The 19521-nt window shown below is 33.5% G+C and overlaps 2 protein-coding genes across 4 annotated transcripts in view; one reads left to right on the top strand and one right to left on the bottom strand.

The window, feature by feature from the left end:
• LOC108977049 (putative polypeptide N-acetylgalactosaminyltransferase 9) overlaps positions 1 to 19521 on the bottom strand; it is a 96762-nt gene that overhangs the window by 46706 nt on the left and 30535 nt on the right. The gene's annotated exons all lie outside the window — the stretch shown is intronic.
• On the top strand, positions 2719 to 6960 carry LOC108977050 (chitinase-like protein CG5210). 2 transcript variants are annotated; one of them, XM_018946546.1, is made up of 4 exons: positions 2719 to 2822; positions 2884 to 3023; positions 5364 to 5939; positions 6005 to 6960. In XM_018946546.1, the coding sequence occupies exons 2-4, from the start codon at positions 2894 to 2896 to the stop codon at positions 6655 to 6657; spliced, it is 1359 nt and encodes a 452-aa protein (XP_018802091.1). In that variant the 5' UTR covers positions 2719 to 2822; positions 2884 to 2893; the 3' UTR covers positions 6658 to 6960. The 2 variants fall into 2 exon arrangements, with proteins under 2 accessions (XP_018802091.1, XP_018802092.1); XM_018946547.1 differs by having other exon boundaries at positions 2729 to 2822; positions 2872 to 3023.

Raw genomic sequence — 19521 nt, 5'->3', positions numbered from 1 at the left:
TAAATGTTTATAGAAGTGTATATACATATATATGTATATATAAATATGTTTATATGTATATATATATTCTTTTTTAATTTTTATGTATATACATACATGTATGTATATGCCAACATATGAGCTCACAAGTGACATGAAAATAATTATAGTAGCAAGTAGCAAGACTTAGGAGCCGAGGAATCGTTAAAATTTCTACAGTCTAGCTGGCTTTGTTTATAAAAAGTTTAAGAATACTAGTATCTATGTACCGAAATTTGTTTTTATTTGCCTAATTAAGCATGTAAACATTTAGATGCTCACTTAAGTCTAGGCATGGTGGCAATTTATCAAATGAAAACTAGTAATTATGCAAATTATCACTTCCTATCTTAATTTATGAGGTTGTTTAAGATGATTTCTTTAAACAATTTGTAAAAGAAAGTAATATGAAATTTATGTAAAGTTTTATCAAATATATTTAATATTGATATTTTTTACAAATTTTCCTGTAAAATATACCTTTTAGTCAAAATTTTTATACAGATTATATAAAACAGGCTCTAAACAGTTTTTAAACCCCGTCGACAATTTTTAAGAAGTAAACTGTTTGATCTTTGCGATTTTGTTTTTAATTTTCGTTTTATTTTTAAACTATTATTAAATTTACAAAATATTTGTTTGCAATTTCATTGCACTATTTTATGTAATTTTTGGTAATCTATAGAAAATGTTGAAAAATTCTTTTTAAAAAGGGCTTTTCTATCGCCCATTCTATCGTACATAACATATTAGTGGCATCCCAGTTCATAGTTAGATAAGATTCAGAAAGTTTCTCAAACCATTTTCGAGTATGCGTGTATGCGTGTCATATATACTTGTAATATGGAAATTTAAGATCGATAGTAACCCAATAGCAATATTTTATGCGATAAAATATACAAAAGTACCGAGTGACTACGTTTACAATCCGATTATTTCTTTACCTAATTGAAAGTTGTGGTTTTAGGTATAAATTAACACATGAAGGTGGTACTAAAGCGAACTAAATTTATTATTTTTTTTAAATATTAAACAATAACCACATCGAAAATTAGTAAGATACCAACAATTTTCAAATATTTTAATAGTTTATTCATACAATATGTGCGTACATTAGGGAGGTTCTAAAAAAATTTCGATGAAAACTTTTGAGTAAAATTTCAGAAATTTCATAAAAAAATCATAAAATAGATGCGAACAACATTTTTACAAAATTTTAGTGCACTGGAAATTAGTTATCTGTGTCTAGTTGAAATTTTTGGAAAATTTCAGAAAGCCAGTACGAAAAATATAACTCTTTTTGTTAATCAATATACAATATATATATAGAAAAGGATTTGAATTATAAATATGTCTCAAAGTTGTGAAACACAAATTAGGGTGGGTAAAAAATTAAAAAAAAAAAATTAAATTTAAAATCTTTAACTTACAATTTAAAATTTATTTTAAAACAGATACCCAGCGAAAAGAAAATCTAAATTTAAAAACCAAAAAAAAAAAAAAAATAATAATAATAATAATATTTTTTTTTCGACTCACCCTAATACATATTTTACAACTGAAAAATATTTAAGTATACATATGTATGTGAAATCATTTTTTATATACTCGTGTGTGTTGGAAATTAAAGGGGAAAAAATTAAAAACTTTAAATTTAAATAAAAACTTTTTTCGCTTGGTATACCTTTTATCCATTTTTAATATCCTAAACAAATGAAAATATAAATACTGATTTCACATAGACTTAACTATTAGTCAAAGTTGTGAAATATATATTAGGGTTAGTCAAAAAACGATTTTTTTCGCTTGTTACACTGGCAAATCGGTTCACGAGATAGCTTTACGAAAAACTCGTAAGATGATCTCTTTTTTTTAGGCCTCATTTTTGTTATTAATTCCTTAAAACTCTCAATGTTTTATTTGAGATCATATGAGATTTTAATCATAATTTTTAACTTGAGACCCGAACATTCTTAAACAACTTGAAATTAAATCTGTTAAACGTTAATTTTTGATTATATAATAATATAATATGTACAAATATACGCCTTTAATTTTATATACACTTTCAACAAGGTAAATATTGGCAATATTTTCAAATATTTACACTGGCGATTTTATAAACATTTTTCGATATTAAGCTGCCGAGATTCGCATAAACAATTGGATAGCCATGACGTTCCCAACAACATTTCACTAATTGATGGGGCAAACAATGATGACTGACAGGCCAAACTTAAAGGTGATAAGCGAAACTTCAAAAGTGGAATATAACGTATAAAACATAACATGAAAATCACAAACAAAAAATGGTAAAATATAATATAAAAACTGAAAATAAAAATAGTAAAAGGAAAAAAATATATATTAGGCGCATACGTGGAATTTTGACAAAAATTTACATACTTAAGTACTCCACCACATAGCAAAATGTGAAAACACAAACAATATATGTACATACATATGTATATATGAGACCATCATCGGCGCCAATAATAACAACAATGGCACTAAATCTGTGCTGACGATCATGCTCCAGCCCGAGACTTTTCGATCTACAAACTACCGGTCATATATATCTTGTATGTATTGTTGTTGCTCTCGTCGGTATATAAATACATAAATGTTTTTGTGTTTTTTTTTTTTTGTTATTATCGCCGGCAATTTGTCATTCCGTTTTCAATTTCAACTGGCCTTCCAGCCTGCGCTCAGCGCTTTGCACGATCAGTTTCTATTTGGACGAAGCTTAGTGAAGATCGCAACTGTAAGCGGCTTCAAAACTCACAAGTTATTTGAGATTCTGTGTACGTGTATTTGCTTGTTTTTTTATATTTTTTTTCAATACATTGTTAGTGTTTTGTGTAGGGCTTTGAACATGAAAATCCTTCTGGTATTTTCACTTTTCATTGCCGCCACTTTGGCCAACAAAGTGGGCAGCGCGGTACCGGCTGGACCCAAGAAACATATGGTCTGCTACTACGATTCATCGAGTTTCGTTAAGGAGGGTGAGTAATGGGCTTGTCCAAAGAGATTTTTATTAGAAATGGTGATTGTTGCGTAATAGAAAACGTAGCTATTGACTTTGAAGCGTGCTCAAGTGTTTACGAAACAGAAGTATGTGATTGCAATTAAGTGAAAACCACAAAAAGTTAACAAAAACTGATTTAGCTGTGTGTTAATTGTAAATTCAGTATTTAATAATCATTTGTGCTTAATTTCCGTTAAGCGAGAAAAAGCACCGGTTACTTGTGTAGGTGTGTGTGCATATGTGGGGAAAAAACTGGAAATATATAATAGTAAATACTAATTATCATAAATAGCAGAAGCTTTGTGCTGACTTGTTGACCCGATTGGAAGATAAGCGGTGTGAGGCGGAACTTAGTTGTAGAATGAAGAGCTTCTTAGAATTGCATATTTCTATGAAGTTTTAATTGAATTATATGACAGTAAAAATTATATAGCTTAGCAATTTCGACTAATATCAAGAAAAATATATGAAGTCGAAAGGAAAATTATAAGAATATAAATTGTGACAAAAAACTACCCGCAATTAATCAATATTTTATTTTGTCGCCTTCTAAGTGCTCCGCACCATATGTAATACGCTTATGCCAACGATTTTTCCACCCCTCAAATCACTTTTCATTAGCACTTTTTGACTCATAGTCTTTAGCTCCTTCAGAAAATTTTATTGTATTTCTTTGATCGACTGAAAATGGATTACATTCCGATAATTGTTGACTCGTTTGCATGTCAAACTCATAAACTCATGTCTCATCAGCAATAATAATGCTCTGCGTGAATGTGAGATCGGAACTCGACGATCAAGTTTGTCCAAAGAGACCTGTAGCCAACAAACTCATTTGAACATACTCTCGAAAGATGTTGAGCTCTCTTGCCATCTCTCTATTACTTGCCTGACGATTTTCAAGCACCTTATCCATACCACCTTTTTAATGTTCTCCTCAATTGAAGAGGCACTTAGGTCATCCAGAACGTGGAATGCCTTGAACCACTTTTCGATCGTGTTTGATCATTTTATACCACTCGTAGGCTTGTGTTGTTGATAAAATTATCTTTGCCTTCACACGATAAAAAAAAAAAAAACCGAGGTACTGCTGAGTAGAAAGCCGCTACATGATAATCTCAATTTAGTTGACATTATATAGGTCAGGGTTTGGAACTCAGATATCTCAGGCGGCATACCTAGCGCAAGTTAGCGAAAACTCCAACCTATTTAAAGTGACGATTTTACTTCGATAAACTCACTACAAAATTTTTATTTAAGCAAAAATTTCGAAAGTATTGTTAATGACATCGACGAAATTGTTCAAAAAAAAAAAAAATAAAAATAAAAAATATTCCAAACTATGAATTGTATCTCTTTATGTATTCACACTCATATGGAAATTATTCGTAATTTATCACTCATCATCCTAACGAACAAAAGTTCTCCATAGCTCTCAAAGCCTTCCTCTTCTCTTTATATGCTACTACAGGTTCTAGGGTATACAAACTATTGGTTTCTTAACACATTTAATCACAAATTTCGATGTAAATTTTCTTAACTTCGCTGAATTTTTCGCTAATCTGCAGTACTAGATATCAATGCATATCTTGAGCAATGAGCAGAAGTTCATATTTGTAATTGGTTTCTCCAACTATACTATACATCGATAACTTAAGGCAATGAGTCGGAGAGTGTCTTTAGAAGCAAGGTTGTAGTAAATATAGCGGCTTAGTGGATCAAGTTATGAAGTAATGTCTCAGGGCATACAGAAACATCAAGATCATGTGAAAGAGTGCTGAAACAAAACTCTCAAGCTCACTTTACTCACCGGGTCTCGAAAAGACTTAAAGATGGTTGTTGGACAAGTCACAGATACGGATAACAACTTACTGGAGAGTAGCTGAGATAGTATAAAGATAACAGAAAGTGCAGGGAAGTAAGGATGAAACACATCTTCTGTCTATGTACGGCCTTATCTATAACTCGGCCTATATATCTAAGAGCTTAGCAGTTCAAGGGACTGGATGAAGTATGGGAATTAGGTATCAAGTTTCTATAAACTTTGCAAAATGCGTTAACGTCCTGCACGATGAAAACTTCAGCTCGTATTAATAATGAACCTCCGGCTGGCGTTACAAAGAACCTACAGCCATTATAACCAAAAACTAATCTCAACCCAAACTTAAATATGACTTTAAAATTCTTGAAGTTGGTTTATAGAAAAGCAAATATTTTTCGTATGCTGCTCTAGAAAAACTTAATTTATTTACATATAACCTACTATAAAAATTTGCTTACTTAGAAAATTTTAGTGTCTCTCTTCACTCTCTTTCAGGTCTTGGTAAACTTATAATTGACGATCTTGAACCGGCGCTGCAGTTCTGCGACTACCTTGTCTACGGTTGGGCAGGCATTGAACGCGACTCGCACAAAGCCGTCTCGCTCAATCAAAACTTAGATTTGGATTTGGGTAAAGGTCTATACCGCACGGTTACACGTCTAAAGCGCAAATATCCGACCTTGAAGGTGTTGCTTGGTTTGGGTGGTGATAAGGATATTGAAACCAGTGAAGATGCCAAAGACTTGCCAAACAAATATCTTGAACTGTTGGAGAACCCAGCTGGACGTGCGCGTTTCATTAACACCGTCTATGCTTTGGTGAAGACCTATGGTTTCGATGGACTCGATGTAGCCTGGCAATTCCCCAAGAACAAACCAAAGAAGGTGCATAGTGGTATAGGTAGCTTGTGGAAGGGTTTTAAGAAGGTATTCTCGGGCGATCACATTGTTGATGAAAAGTCTGAGGAACATAAGGAACAGTTCACCGCTTTGTTGCGTGATGTCAAAAATGAATTCCGTCCAGACAGTCTATTGCTCTCGACCACTGTGCTGCCCAATGTCAACTCATCGCGTAAGTTTGTTTTATTTAAAGAATTTTGAACAACTTTCATAAATATTTCCCTACTCTACTTATAGTGTTCTATGACGTGCCCGCTATTGTTAACTACTTGGACTTTGTCAACTTGGGCGCCTTTGATTTCTACACACCCGAACGCAATCCCGAAGTTGCCGATCTACCTGCGCCACTGTTCGATCTACCCGAACGCAATCCCCAATTCAATGTACACTATCAAGTTCAATATTGGTTGCGTAGCAATTGCCCCGCCTCCAAATTGAATGTGGGCGTGCCCACATATGGTCGCGTTTGGAAGTTAACTGATGACTCGGGCGAGACTGGCGTGCCACCTGTTGCTAAGGTTGAGAACGAAGCACCCGCTGGACCAAACACACAAATCAAGGGTCTCTACAGCTGGCCCGAAGTGTGCGCTCTGCTGCCGAACACCAACAATGCCTATGGTAAAGGCGCCAATCTGGCATTGACCAAGGTCGGCGATCCAACACGTCGCACAGGCAATTATGCCTACCGCTCGGACGAGAAGAGTAGCGGTCACGGCTTGTGGGTGGGCTATGAAGATCCCGACACCGCAGCCGAGAAGGCCGGCTATGTGCGTCAATTCAATTTGGGTGGCGTGGCTCTGTTCGATTTGTCTTTTGATGACTTCCGCGGTTCCTGCACTGGCGATAAATATCCCATACTGCGTGCCATTAAATACCGCTTGGCGAACTAGGCGCACAAATCACATGACTCACTAATAATTCTTTCTTTAACTTTTTCACAACTTCACATTTTGGCATGTTTACATTTGATTAAGTAAACGAATTGAAGAATTTGATAACTGTGTCTTTTATAAGAAATTTATATTGCTTACATTTATTGCCAATATGTTTCTTCAACGATTTTTCTGAATTTTTGTATATTGCTAGTTTTTAAGTTGCGCAGTTTATTGTTAAGGAAACTTTTACTGAGTCCTGAGCTGAGAGTTTCCGAGAGGAGTTTTGCAATAAAAATTCTTTAATAATATGATACGACACTTACTGCTGGCTTATTTGTTTAGTTAGGAAGATATAACATCTATGTTCAGAGCTCAATAGATCAGAACATCCCAGAAATATTTAATTCAAAAACTCAATATGATATAAGCGATTGTGTTTCATAAGTTCAAGGTCCTCCAACGCACAAAACGAAACATCTAGGCTACTATGAAATACATAAATGATCAGCTGATGAGCTGAATCCATTTATCCAGGTCCGCCCGACTATCCCTCTGTACATATGCGAACTAGGCCCTCAGTTTTTGAGATACCGACCTGAAAATTTGCACACGTCCATTCGTCAAGTTACAAACTCTTCGGAACCACCGATATCAGAAGTCTATGGCATACAGTTGCCATATAAACTGAACGATCCAACTCAAGTTCGTGTATGGAAATTTTTTTTATTTAACAAGATATCTTCTCAAAATTTGACACAAAATATTATTAAAGGCAGTTTCACAATTTACGGAGAAATTGTTCAGATCGGACAACCCTAATATATAGTTGTCATACAAACTGATTGCTCAAACTCAAGTTCTTGTATGGAAAACTTTTTATTTGTCAATATATCTGCACCAAATTTTACGCAGATTAGTATTAAAGACATTGTCACAATTTCCGAAGAAATTGTTCAGATCGAACCACCTTAACATATAGCTGCCATACAAACTGATCTATCAAACTTAAGTCCGTGTATGAAAAACTTTTTTATTTCACAAGATATCTGCACGAAATTTGACAAATATTATTATATTATACAGAGCTACAATGTCAAGAGAAATTGTTCAGATCGAACTACCTTAACATATAGCTGCCATACAAACTGATCAATCAAACTGAAGTTATTGTATGGAAAACTTTTTTATTTGTCAATATGTCTTCATAAAATCTGGGATATATTATTGAATTATGTGTTAGTATAATCTCTGAAAATATTGTTCAGAACGGATCACCCTACCATATAGCTGTCATATAAACTGAAGCCCTTGGGCGGGAAAAATATATATTTTTTTATATGCCAAGGTATTATAACCCCAAGAATAGCTGAAATCTCGGAATATAGGTGTTGCATAAAATAAAGACAAGTTGCCAGAGTACATCTTATAACATTTTAATAAAAAAGAAATCGGAAATAGGAACAAAATATAAAGAGCTGTCAACTCAACTTTCTACACTCTCAATCAACTTGTGACCTCAACAGCTGCAGTATTTCCCTGCAAACGAAAAATATGTATATACATAAAAAGTTCCAAGTGCAAATATCTCTTTGCATAAAGATGTACACACCCATATATACGAGTTAATGCACATTGCAGTCTTGACGCCTAAAAGTAGTCTATTATCAGTACTAAATAAATGAGAAAGATCTCTCACATACACACAAACGAGAAATAAAATCAAATAAATAATTTTAATGGAATAGCTGAAAGTGGCGCGAACAAAAGCAGCAATTCGCACTTGCCAAATAAATAGCGAAAAAGTGAAAAATACGCGCCAGGCAAGCGCAATGTGCTGGCAAGCGTAAATGTGGCGGTACAATGTGGCAAGGCAAGCAGTAAAGTGCAGACACTCCACCAACGCGAGAAGAGTAGCTGAAGAGCAACAAAACAGCAAAGCGAAAATTCCGCCACTCAGGTGGGCGCCTCACACATACACACATAAACGCATTGAACGCGCCGAGGCATGAACTTAGGGCGGGCACCCGAGCGTGCGGGGCAGCAGACCAGGTGCACGGCGTGTCAGGGTTAAATTTATCACCGCCACCGAAAGGTGAAACAAACAACAGCAAAATGTTACACAAATATATAAATTTATAAGCGTACATCACAGTTGCGCATATATCTTTTGAAGGATATATTTACCGAGCTGTATATCTAGCTGTATTTATTTGTTTTTGCTTTTTATTTTTATTGTTTCGACCGCCATTTTTACGTGCTGCAAGTTGAGCGCCGCAACAAGCTCGAATCTGCACGTTTCGGTTATACTTTTTATTACACAAGCGAAGTGCGCGGTCACATGACCCTAATGCAAGGCGGATGCGGATACAGGAACCTATTTCCGGCATTTCGTTTTACAACTATTGTTGTTAGTTATGTTGTTGTTTTTTATAGCCGTCAGGCTTTTGTTCGAGTGAAAATTTATTATGATTAAACGCTGCGGTGTTGAGGGTGCTATGGGTTGGCTTAATTTGTGTGGAAATTTGTTTCACTTTAAGTGTGGTAGACCATTCAGTTTTTTGCTGAAACGCAGCGTTGTTAAACCACAGGCATACCTTTAGGCGATTTGCAATTGAAAAGGGAAGAATGTGGTTTCGACAAGCCACGTCTTATTGTTTAAGGGAATATTATAAAAACTATTCATGTTCGGGTGGTCTTAAGATTGTAAAAACAAAGATTATAATAAAATAGATATGAAAAATTTAAAATAAATTTCACTTAATAAGAAAGAGGTGATGGTGATTAGGTTGGGTTTAATAGCTGCCCTTTGTGAAGCCATACAAAAAACTCCTACTGTTAAATAAAGGGTCTTGGTGTAAGAGCTCAGTAGAGAACCGCAAGTAGGCAAAGGAGCTAATGCGTCACAAGATCTTCCCTATAACTTTTGATTTATACGTCAAAGAGTACACGGCACCTTTCTTCCAGCGAATTTTTGCTCCCATACTTCCCTCGAAGTGAGTCAAAAAGCAACAGCCAGGGTTAGTTTCGGCTTCCTGGTAATCTAAGAGTTTTTGGTATTTTAGAATGAAATCAAAGTGTGCGAGAACACGCAGTCATTTAGTACCCAGATTCTCTTAGTCTGAAAGCTTCTAAAAAGCTCTGTATACGCAACAGGACATTTAGTGTTATGTTAAATTTATGTTATGTCAAAATGTACTAAAATTTCTTTAAGAACTTTCTATGACTTTTATGCTGAAAGCTTTTTTATAAAATAAAAATTTAGCCTCTTAATAAAAAACGCCTCAAAATTGAATAATTATAGAGCTTTAAAGCTTTTAAACAATTCCAGTGAGAGTCCTTTAAAAAGGCTTAAGTGTATAGTAATACTTTCTAAAAATAATATTCTATTTATGATATCGTTAAATCGGAATTTGTGTATTTCTTTGTTGAAAAAGCTCTACAAGCTGCCAAAATAGCTGAAATCAAATTACTTCGTTTATTCAAAAACCCGAGGATCTAAGCGATCATAACATCTGGAAAAGACTGAATAAATTAAAGAGTTTGAAGCTTTTAAGCTTTCAAGTTTAGCTCTTCATACAATTGTTAAAGAAACACTCGTAATTTAAACAAAAAAAGTGACAGTCGTAAATATAAACTTATACTTTCTAGATATTCTATAGTTATATTCTATTTATGAAGAATTTGATCGGAATTTTTGAGTTTCTTCGGTAAAAAAGGTCCTCTAGCTGTCAAAATAGCCGAAGTTATCTCACTTTGCTTACTCAACTCTTTAGTTAATCTATGCGCGACTTAAATATTGAATAAATTAAGTTTTAGGAATTCTGTGGAGCTTTTTGAAAAGCTTATTTTGGTGTAAATAAAATTGACTACAAAGCTTTATTTATTGAAAAGCTTTAAGCCAAATGTCAGCTAAATGCCATACTTAGCCAGTATTCTATTTAAAATATTTTTTTACTGAAGCTATTAAGTTTTTTCTGAAGAAAGCTTTCCTACCAAAATCACTTTGTTTTTGGTCACATAGTTATGTTTTAAAAGTTTTTTTTTTAAGTTTTAAAGCCTAAGCGCAACTAAATTTATGAACACATATAAAGCTTTAAAGCTTTTTTTCGCTTTAAAGTAGCTTTTGCTTATAGATAAAAGCTCTGCCAGCCAATTAAATTGAGGAGATCATATAACTTTGTGTATTCAAATACCTGAAGGGCCTAATCGTAATTTAACTTATAATTTTGTAAAGCTTTGGAAATATTGCACTTGCCATGGAGCTGTTTGGAAGAGCTAAATATCGTTTATATATTCTTTATGTTTTATATTTTATACAAAAATTGTATTCAAATTGTCAGAAAAATAAAAAGTTCTCGAAGCTTTTATCACGAAAGCTCTTTTGTGAGCAAAATTTAGGATTTTATAATATTTCATTCTAATTTAGGTTTGTAGACATTTGAGTGGGCTTTCATTATCAGGCATTAGTGAGCTTCTGCTGAAGAGGTAAGACTTGAAACGACTAACAGCGTACCTGAAAGAAGATGTTTGTAAAAGTTTGCCATTTGTATAAATAATTCAGTTACTAAGAAACTATATTATTTATAAATTTTTTTTTTTTACGTTTTTGAGAAAAGAAGAATCATTTATATTTACAAACATTTCATTTTCTAAATGCTTTAAAAGCTTTAAAGCTTTTAAATTAAATATGTAAATAACACTGTTATGTATAAGAGTTATTCTTAATAATCTAGTCATTCAAAAAACATTCAATGGAACAATTTAATTTTACTCCATAAATTTAGAGAATGTTCTCACTTGCTTATGCCGTCATGCTTACAGTTGGAAAATTTCAAGAGATTTTAATTACAATATCAAGCGCGTAAACAAATGCTTGGCGACCCTTGTCACGTAGAAAATTACAAGCCGCCCCGAAGTGTGGAATTTCTGAAAAGGACATGTTTATTTCCAGTCAAAATATTTGCGCAAATTTCACATTCCACAAAGACAGCAATTAGAATGCCTGAATGAGGTATTGTTGCCATTTTGCCTCACGCTATACAATTGTATACATATATGTATATATTAACAGACAGCAAACGAATTATTAGCTGCAGAGAAAGTGACGTTAATATCTTGATACATAAAGAGATATATATATTTGTAAATATACATATTAGTAGCTAAAATTCGTCTTCAATTCTCTTCAAAATCTTTTTTTTTTTTCCGCTTGCCTTACTGCATAATTATGCCAATTATGCGGCAAGTGAACACCAAAAACATTCACTTGATTTATATGGCAGCAGCTAAGAGTAGAAGTATAGAAGTAAAGAAGAGAGCTACAGCGAGAGCAAGAACGAACATAGTCAAAACTGTTAACAAAGAAGGCAGCAAACAAATTATAAATTAAATTTTTTTCGCAAATTCAACTGTAATAAATTACTCAAGTATACTTGAGGCAGGCAGTAAAGTGACAATAACAAAAGCGCTTGTACATTAATTAAGTGTTTAGTAATAATGGAAGCGGAGAAAATAGCACGCATTGTTGGCGGTCACGCGGGCGTATGAGTGATGTTAATTAATTTGCCTTGAACACAGTGAGGGCGAATGAAATATTTTTGGCGTGGAGTGGGTGTAAATTGTTAAGACGAAATGAGTCACAAATATTTTTAAGTGAACCAATTTTAATCAATCTTAATGGAGCTCCTGCTACAGCCAGCGCTTTTTTGCAGGTGTTATAGGATTTATCACATTTTCAATTCAATTTCGATTGATATATAAATTATAAAATATTCTAATAAGTTTAAAAAAATTTCAGAAAGCTGGCAACCCGAATGTACTTCAATATAATTTTCAGAATTATTATCAATAGATAAACGTTATTGATTTGGAACGAATTTTTTATAATACCTAGTAGACACCATAAGACAAGAGCTTTTTCAAGCTTTCAGCTCTAATCTGCAAAGCTTTCATCTTATTATAGAAACAAAAATTTATATAAGGCGTTCATCTCTTGCAAAATATTTGAGATAGAGCTTTTTTGAGCTTTCAGGCTTTCATATATTTGCACAGTAGAAGCTTTCACCTCTAATGTCGAAAGCTTTGTTTTTATAGAAAATATTAATACTAGTAGTTATATAATGCGTTCGTCACTTGTAAAATTTTTCACATAGAGCTTTTTAGCAATTTCATGCTAAAAGTGTTAAGCTTTCATATATTTGTATAGCAAAAATGTAATATAAAGTGTTGAGTTAGTTTTTGTATAAACTTGTAATCCGAAGTTTTTAAAAATGTATGCCGATTCATGTTGGATTCGGAATTCCATTAGCTTGAAGTAATTACTGTTTTGTAGAGAAAATATTAATTCTAATTTAAATTCTCTGCGAGGAGTACAAATACATCAGTTATTATGCTAAAGTACGTATTTCGTATGATTTTTGTGTCAGAGCTGTTTCAAGCTTTCACCGCGATTATACAAAGCTGTCATCTAGTTATAGCAACAAGTCTAGTTTGTCATTTGGAAAATATTTCATGTAGAGCTTTTGGGAGCTTTCACGCTAAATGTGCCAAGCTTTCAACTATTATTACAACAGACATATAGTAAAATGGTGAGTTAACATATTATTTAAATTTATTTTTTAGTTTTATAGAAGCCCTGAAAAATTAAATGTTTCATTTGAAAACGGATTTGAAATATCAAGAATTTGAAGTGGTTTGTAAAATTTTTTAAATTTTTTTTATGTGGTCTGTGAGAAGTCTAATAGAACAGTTAGTTACATGAGGTAGCTTTGTAATATATTTTTGTGCTAGTGCTAAAGTTTTCTGGATTGCACACACATTTTGGAAAGCTTTCATCTTTTTATGGAAGAGCTTTCATCATTATAAAATACCGCTTTAGGTTTCTAATACATCAGCAGTATGTTGATGGAGTTTGACAAGAAAATTCGGTTCGGCATATCATGAGCTTGAAATAAGCTTTAATACGAAGACGAAAATCATGTTTTTCATTTTAGGTTATAATTTGTAGTCAGTGAGAGTCATATTAAGTTACTGTTCATCAATAGGAAACGATAATAAAGGCAACAACTTCTTCAATTCTGAAATTTAAATAATTTTTTAAATTTCTACAATTATTATTATTGCAACCTTGCATTTTTAAAGAGCTTAATTTAACTCGAAAGAAGTCTTGTTTGCTTGCCGAGTGAAAATTAATATTTAAAATTGTAGCACTTAAATGAAAAGCAACCTAAATAATAAATGCCCGCATAAGTACACTTTCAAATACGAAAAATTGCGGAAAAAAAAACAAAACAAAAAAAGGCAACAACTACGAACATTTATTGTTCTCGCTGAAGTACTCACATTACTGTTTCGGCTTTTGTTTTATTTTCGCATGCCGCACTTGAGTTCTCTGCCATTGTACCATATGAGCACTCTACTAGACTTTCGTACAACGTTTTCTTTTGGTACAAGCATTCTGTGGCGCAAGCCTCAACCCATAGGGGCATTTATTAGCTTGTCGGAACGGCCCACATGTCGGCATTTATGCAATCACAAAAACATTATATGCTGTGGCAGTAATGTTAAAATTACCAGACCAATGCACACAGCCATGCACACATATACTTATATACTTACACATAACTGCTTACAAGTCATTTAGCGAGCGTGTTGAGACGCATGAGTGCAAGAAAAACTGTAGCAAAAAGGACTGCATTGTTTTTGAAAGCACAAATGTAAGCACACAAACATATATGAATACACAGATACACACACATACGTATGCGCAATAAACAATGGCGCCTGCAAGTATGTAAATTTCAGCATCAGCCTAGCTGTATGCTTCAAGTAAACATAATTTTTAGTAGCAGCAACAATGCGGTGTTGCCAAATGTATTTTTGCAATATATATGGTTATTAATATGAGTAAAGAGCTCTGTAGAAGAAGACGTCTTTGATATTGCTGCCTGTTGTTGCAGCTAAAATATTATTTCATTCAGCATGCGGTAGCAATTTTCAACACAGTTGCTACTGCCATGAAAAATAAATGTAAGGACTGCAACTTTAGACATGTCTATAAATATACAGTTGTATTTGTAGTATAATTTACAAATTATAACAGTAATTTCTCAAAATGTTGCCACAATTTTGATAAATGTTATATTTCGGTAGCTATTTTGCACTAGTAACTAGATTGAGTGACTTGTTAGAGCGTACTAATAACTTTTATTAATATTCACTTCATATGCTCAATATTTCAGTAATATTAGGGTGCAAAAATGCAACATTTCGGGTAAGAAAAAATAGTACTTTGGTTCGGAATATTCTTAAAATATTGGAAGTATAAGTTAGCTTGCCTCTTAACTCATTTATAAGGCGATTACGATTTATTTTTGGTAGTGTTTGTTAGAGCTGTTATTATTTAACAAAATTTTATGAATTAAACTATTCAACATTCATGAGCATGATGTAGATTGAGACAAAGAAGACCTTAAGTTGTAATTAAGCAAGTCTGTTTGAATGATTTTGGTATATGAAATGCGTTTCTTGCTCGACTCATGCCGATAAAGCTGAATTTTTTCCACAAAGACTGCCGTAAACCGGTCTCTTGGGACATGTTTGATCATCCGAATTCAGATCTTACATTTATCGAGAACATTATAACTACCGATGAGACATTGGTTAATGAGTTTGACAAGTAAACAAGTCAAAGGCCATAGAAATGGAGGCAAAAAACCGACTGGAAACCAAAACAGTCACGCCATAGCTACTCAGAGTCAAGGTGATGCTCATTGTTTTTTTTTTTTTTTTGTTTTGTTCTATTTGTTTGATATCTGTGTTTCGTTGTATAATGACTCTTTTGCGGAGAGACAGATAATCGATAGGAAGTTCTATTTGGCCGTTTAGAGACGTTCGTCTGAGAACATTCGTTGAAAGCGGCCGGAATTGTGGAGGAACAAAGTCATAAAAAATAATTAGTACCTGCCGAAGTAAATTTTCGAAGCAGATTTATGACTTTTTCAAGATAATTTGTCGATTTATGAGTGTGAAATCCGGTACATTTTGGGTTAAGAAAGCGTCAGCCAAGTATAATATCTTCATAGCCCAGCTATAGAGTTTACTTAGTACGAACCTTGGTGAGAGTATGATACCTGATACCGTACCAAAAATGATTGACATTAATCGATACTCTCTTCTAATCCCTAAATAATAAATACAGATATTGAATGCCCTTTGTGGCTATTTTGAAGGTGAATATTTTGGTTACTTAACAAGCTGATTTCGCCATGTTCGTCTGGCTCTCTGTATATACGTGAACTGCTCCCACAGTTTTTAAATTACCATCATGAAACTCCGCGAACGTTCTTTTCTTTATAAAAAGCTACTCATTTCTCGGAACCGGTGATATCGGACAACTATAGCATATAGCTGGCATACAATCTGACCGATCAAACTCAAGTTCTTGTATGGAAAACTTTTTTATTTGACAAGATGTCTCCACAAAATTTGGCATAGATTATTGCTCGAGGCGGCGTTACAATCACCGAAGAAACTGTTCAGATCGCACCACCATAACACATAATTGCCATACAAACGGACCCATCATATTCAAGTCCTTGTATCGAAAACTTTTTTATTTGACAAGATGTCTCCACAAAATTTGGCATAGATTATTGCTCGAGGCGGCGTTACAATCACCGAAGAAACTGTTCAGATCGCACCACCATAACACATAATTGCCATACAAACGGACCCATCATATTCAAGTCCTTGTATCGAAAACTTTTTTATTTGACAAGATATCATCACGGAATTTTGCATAGATAATTATCTGAGACATTGCCGTTATTTTCAAAAAAATTATCCAGAAAGGTCTACTATAGCATATAACAGCCATCCAAACTGACCAATCAAACTCAAGTCCACGTCATGTTCATGGTAATGCCCATGCCAAATGGGTTAGTGAGCTGAGCGGATATATTTTATAGCTACCATACAAATCGACCAACTACAATCAGGATAAATACTTTTTAGATGCTGTAAAAATTCCCGTTTTTTTTCTTTTTTAAATAATTTTTTTACGTATTTTAAATTAGTTATGAATTATGTTTTGATTTTTTTTTTTTTTTTTGGTTTTTAAGGTTATATTTTTTGTTTACATTTTCTTTATTACTCTTCTTTATTTTTTTTGTTCTATTTTAAATGTTACATTGCTTTGTTTACGCTGCATACATGTACATACTTATAAGCAAGGCATAACTGATCTGCACATGAAATGCCGAATAATCCAATTTACACGACTGAACGGAAGCACATTAATCGCCTACAACTGCATTCACTTAACTACACGACCCTGCATAAAGTACATAGCATTGTTGGATTTTAGGGCAACATTTACTGCTTAAGCCCACATATAGTAGCATAACAGCAGGCGCAACAGCTCCTCAGGCGCCTAACATGCTGAACCCTTTTTGCGTAGTTGCTGCAAAGCATGTTCGCCAATGTTGTTACTAACCTACAGCATCGTTTGCATGTAAAACACACACATACTCACACATACACATATACAAAATGCAACGCAGATAGTAACACGCATACATAGACATACTCACACCTATTTATAGAACACGCATTTGCGTTGGTGGCCACCAAAAGTTTTCCAATAAAAGCTTCAATGCTAACACGCACTGAATTTTGCACTAACGGTTTTGCGGCGGTGGGAAGATGGTGTCCAAATTTGGCAACACTGTCGGCGTAATGCGTACAAAATACGTGCGTTTAAACAACGAAAACACGGAGCATGTTTAGTTGACGGCGAAATGCAATTCAACGCAGCAACGACAAGTGTCAGATACCCACGCAGAAATTAATCCACTTTGTTGGTTGACGCCTTGACTGGCGAGGTAACCCAATAGACAAAAGCAACTAGGCTGCAGTTGTCTTTGGATAGAAATAGCAGTAAATAGGGTTCTCAAGTTATTCCGACAAAAGTGTCGGAGAGCAGAAAAGTCTTCAATCGAGGTATCTTCTCAGCTATTGTAAAAGTTACTTCAAAATTTATTTTTTGTAGAATTTATGGATTTTATAAACCGTGTGCGAATTACAGGATTTCATTTGTAAAATGAACGAAAAAATAAAAACTAAAGAGTTTGCTTTAGAAAAATCTTTTTTTTTTTATAAAATGTCGGAGAGTATAATAATCTCTAGTCGTGGTATTTTTATACTATTGTAAAAGTTACTTTAAAATTTATTTTTTGTAGAACTTATTGATTTTATAAACCGTGTGCGAATTACAGGATTTCATTTGTAAAATGAACGAAAAAATAAAAACTAAAGAGTTTGTTTTAGAAAAATCTTTTTTATTTTTTTATTATACTTCAAAAGTTGAATCTTTTGCTGAGCTTCTAAGAACAAACTCTCTGTTCTTGCTGTGTGAAATGGTTCGCATATGCGTGTGTAGGGCATCCCATACAGCGCGATAATTTATGAGAACTGTCATTCATTCATATAAGCGTGACACATTTTTACACTGTATACAGTTACAATTGCATGAACGGAGGGCTGTGTCTAAGTTTTTTACACTTTGAGCAAGAAATCAAGTAATATTTCAACGGAAATTGCGTAAAGAAATGTCCTGCTACAGTGTGTTGGAAAACGATGTGAACGAGTAATGAATTTAGTTTGGTAGAGTAATGATAATGTTGGCTTTGCCTTGAAGTATGCCTTTTATGTGTTCAATTGTGTCGATCTTTGGTTAGAACTTATTCTAGAAATGCAATGTAGAGCTATTAGGAATGTCTGGGTGGTATCATTGAGAGTCTCGAATTAACTGAGATAAGGTTTGGGGTAAATTGAAAGTACTTAGCGTTTAGATTTTTTTGGATGGTTTAGACCTTTCAAGTTTCTTGGAAATACATTTTAAGCCAATCGTGAAACATCAGTTCATACTTTGCTACAAAGGGTATGGATTTAAGATTTCTAATTTCAGCCTGGAAAATAAACTGTTTAGTATTTATTACTAGGTTCCTTGAAGAAAAGTAACAAAAAAAAGTTTTACTGTTTTAAAAACAACACATGAAATGGGTGTCACCAAATAAGTTTTCAAATAAGAACACTTATGGAAAGAAAATATTGAAACCCTCAATAAAATATTTGTAACAAATCTTCAAAATTTTGTTTAATTATTAAAAATAATGAAATTTGTGACATATTTTACGAAAATAATGTATTTTTTAGACTAACTGTTCCCCTTTAAGAAGGCCATTTGCTAACACCTTCATTTTAAAATGAAAGTGATACATGCGCAAACAATATGAGACAGTTCGTATTGGGTTACGTAGATGGCAGACAATTGAGAAATACTAAGGATAGTCAAATTTAACATACATTTAGGCGGTGAACTGTGAAAGGTATGGTTCTACCCGCATTCTTAAGTAATACTATGTCGAGCGAAAAACTGTGACAGTCTATGTGGAAAATACTAATATTTCGTGAGATCGCGCTGCGGTCGACTCAATTAAAATTCTGATAATTTTAAAATTATTTGAAATGACTCTTAGTCTTACTACGGCAAGGTAAAATTATAATAGAAACTGCTCTACGGTAATAACATGTCAAGTGAAAAATTCTGACAATTCCGGTGAAAAAATTTAATTACACTGTAGATGGCGCTGGGGTAAACGTGGACGCAAATAATTTTGAATGATTTTGTTGCTCAAAAATTGCCGCTACTTAAAAAAAATCGTAAATATCGGATTCGACTTTCGAATTTTTTATAAGAAATAGCAATATCCTCCAGCTTTTTGCTAAACATAAAATAATATATAATTTTGTATAGTTCATAAATGAGAGATATGTTCCAGCTTTTTCAAGTTTTTTGGAAGAAAACACTTCTTGCTA

This window comes from Bactrocera latifrons, unplaced genomic scaffold (genome assembly GCF_001853355.1).
Source record: "Bactrocera latifrons isolate USDA-ARS-PBARC rearing strain unplaced genomic scaffold, ASM185335v1 scaffold_83, whole genome shotgun sequence".
Lineage (NCBI taxonomy): Eukaryota > Metazoa > Arthropoda > Insecta > Diptera > Tephritidae > Bactrocera > Bactrocera latifrons.
Note: the sequence above shows the minus strand (reverse complement) of the source record. Positions and strands in the feature narration are given on the sequence as shown.

What these genes read in the sequence shown, in the direction of transcription:
- LOC108977050 (XM_018946546.1), top strand. Translation starts at nt 2,894, where the DNA reads ATGAAAATCCTTCTGGTATTTTCACTTTTCATTGCCGCCACTTTGGCC. An exon ending in ATCGAGTTTCGTTAAGGAGG is followed by an intron (nt 3,024 to 5,363) that starts GTGAGTAATGGG and finishes ACTCTCTTTCAG; the next exon opens with GTCTTGGTAAACTTATAATT. An exon ending in GCCCAATGTCAACTCATCGC is followed by an intron (nt 5,940 to 6,004) that starts GTAAGTTTGTTT and finishes CTCTACTTATAG; the next exon opens with TGTTCTATGACGTGCCCGCT.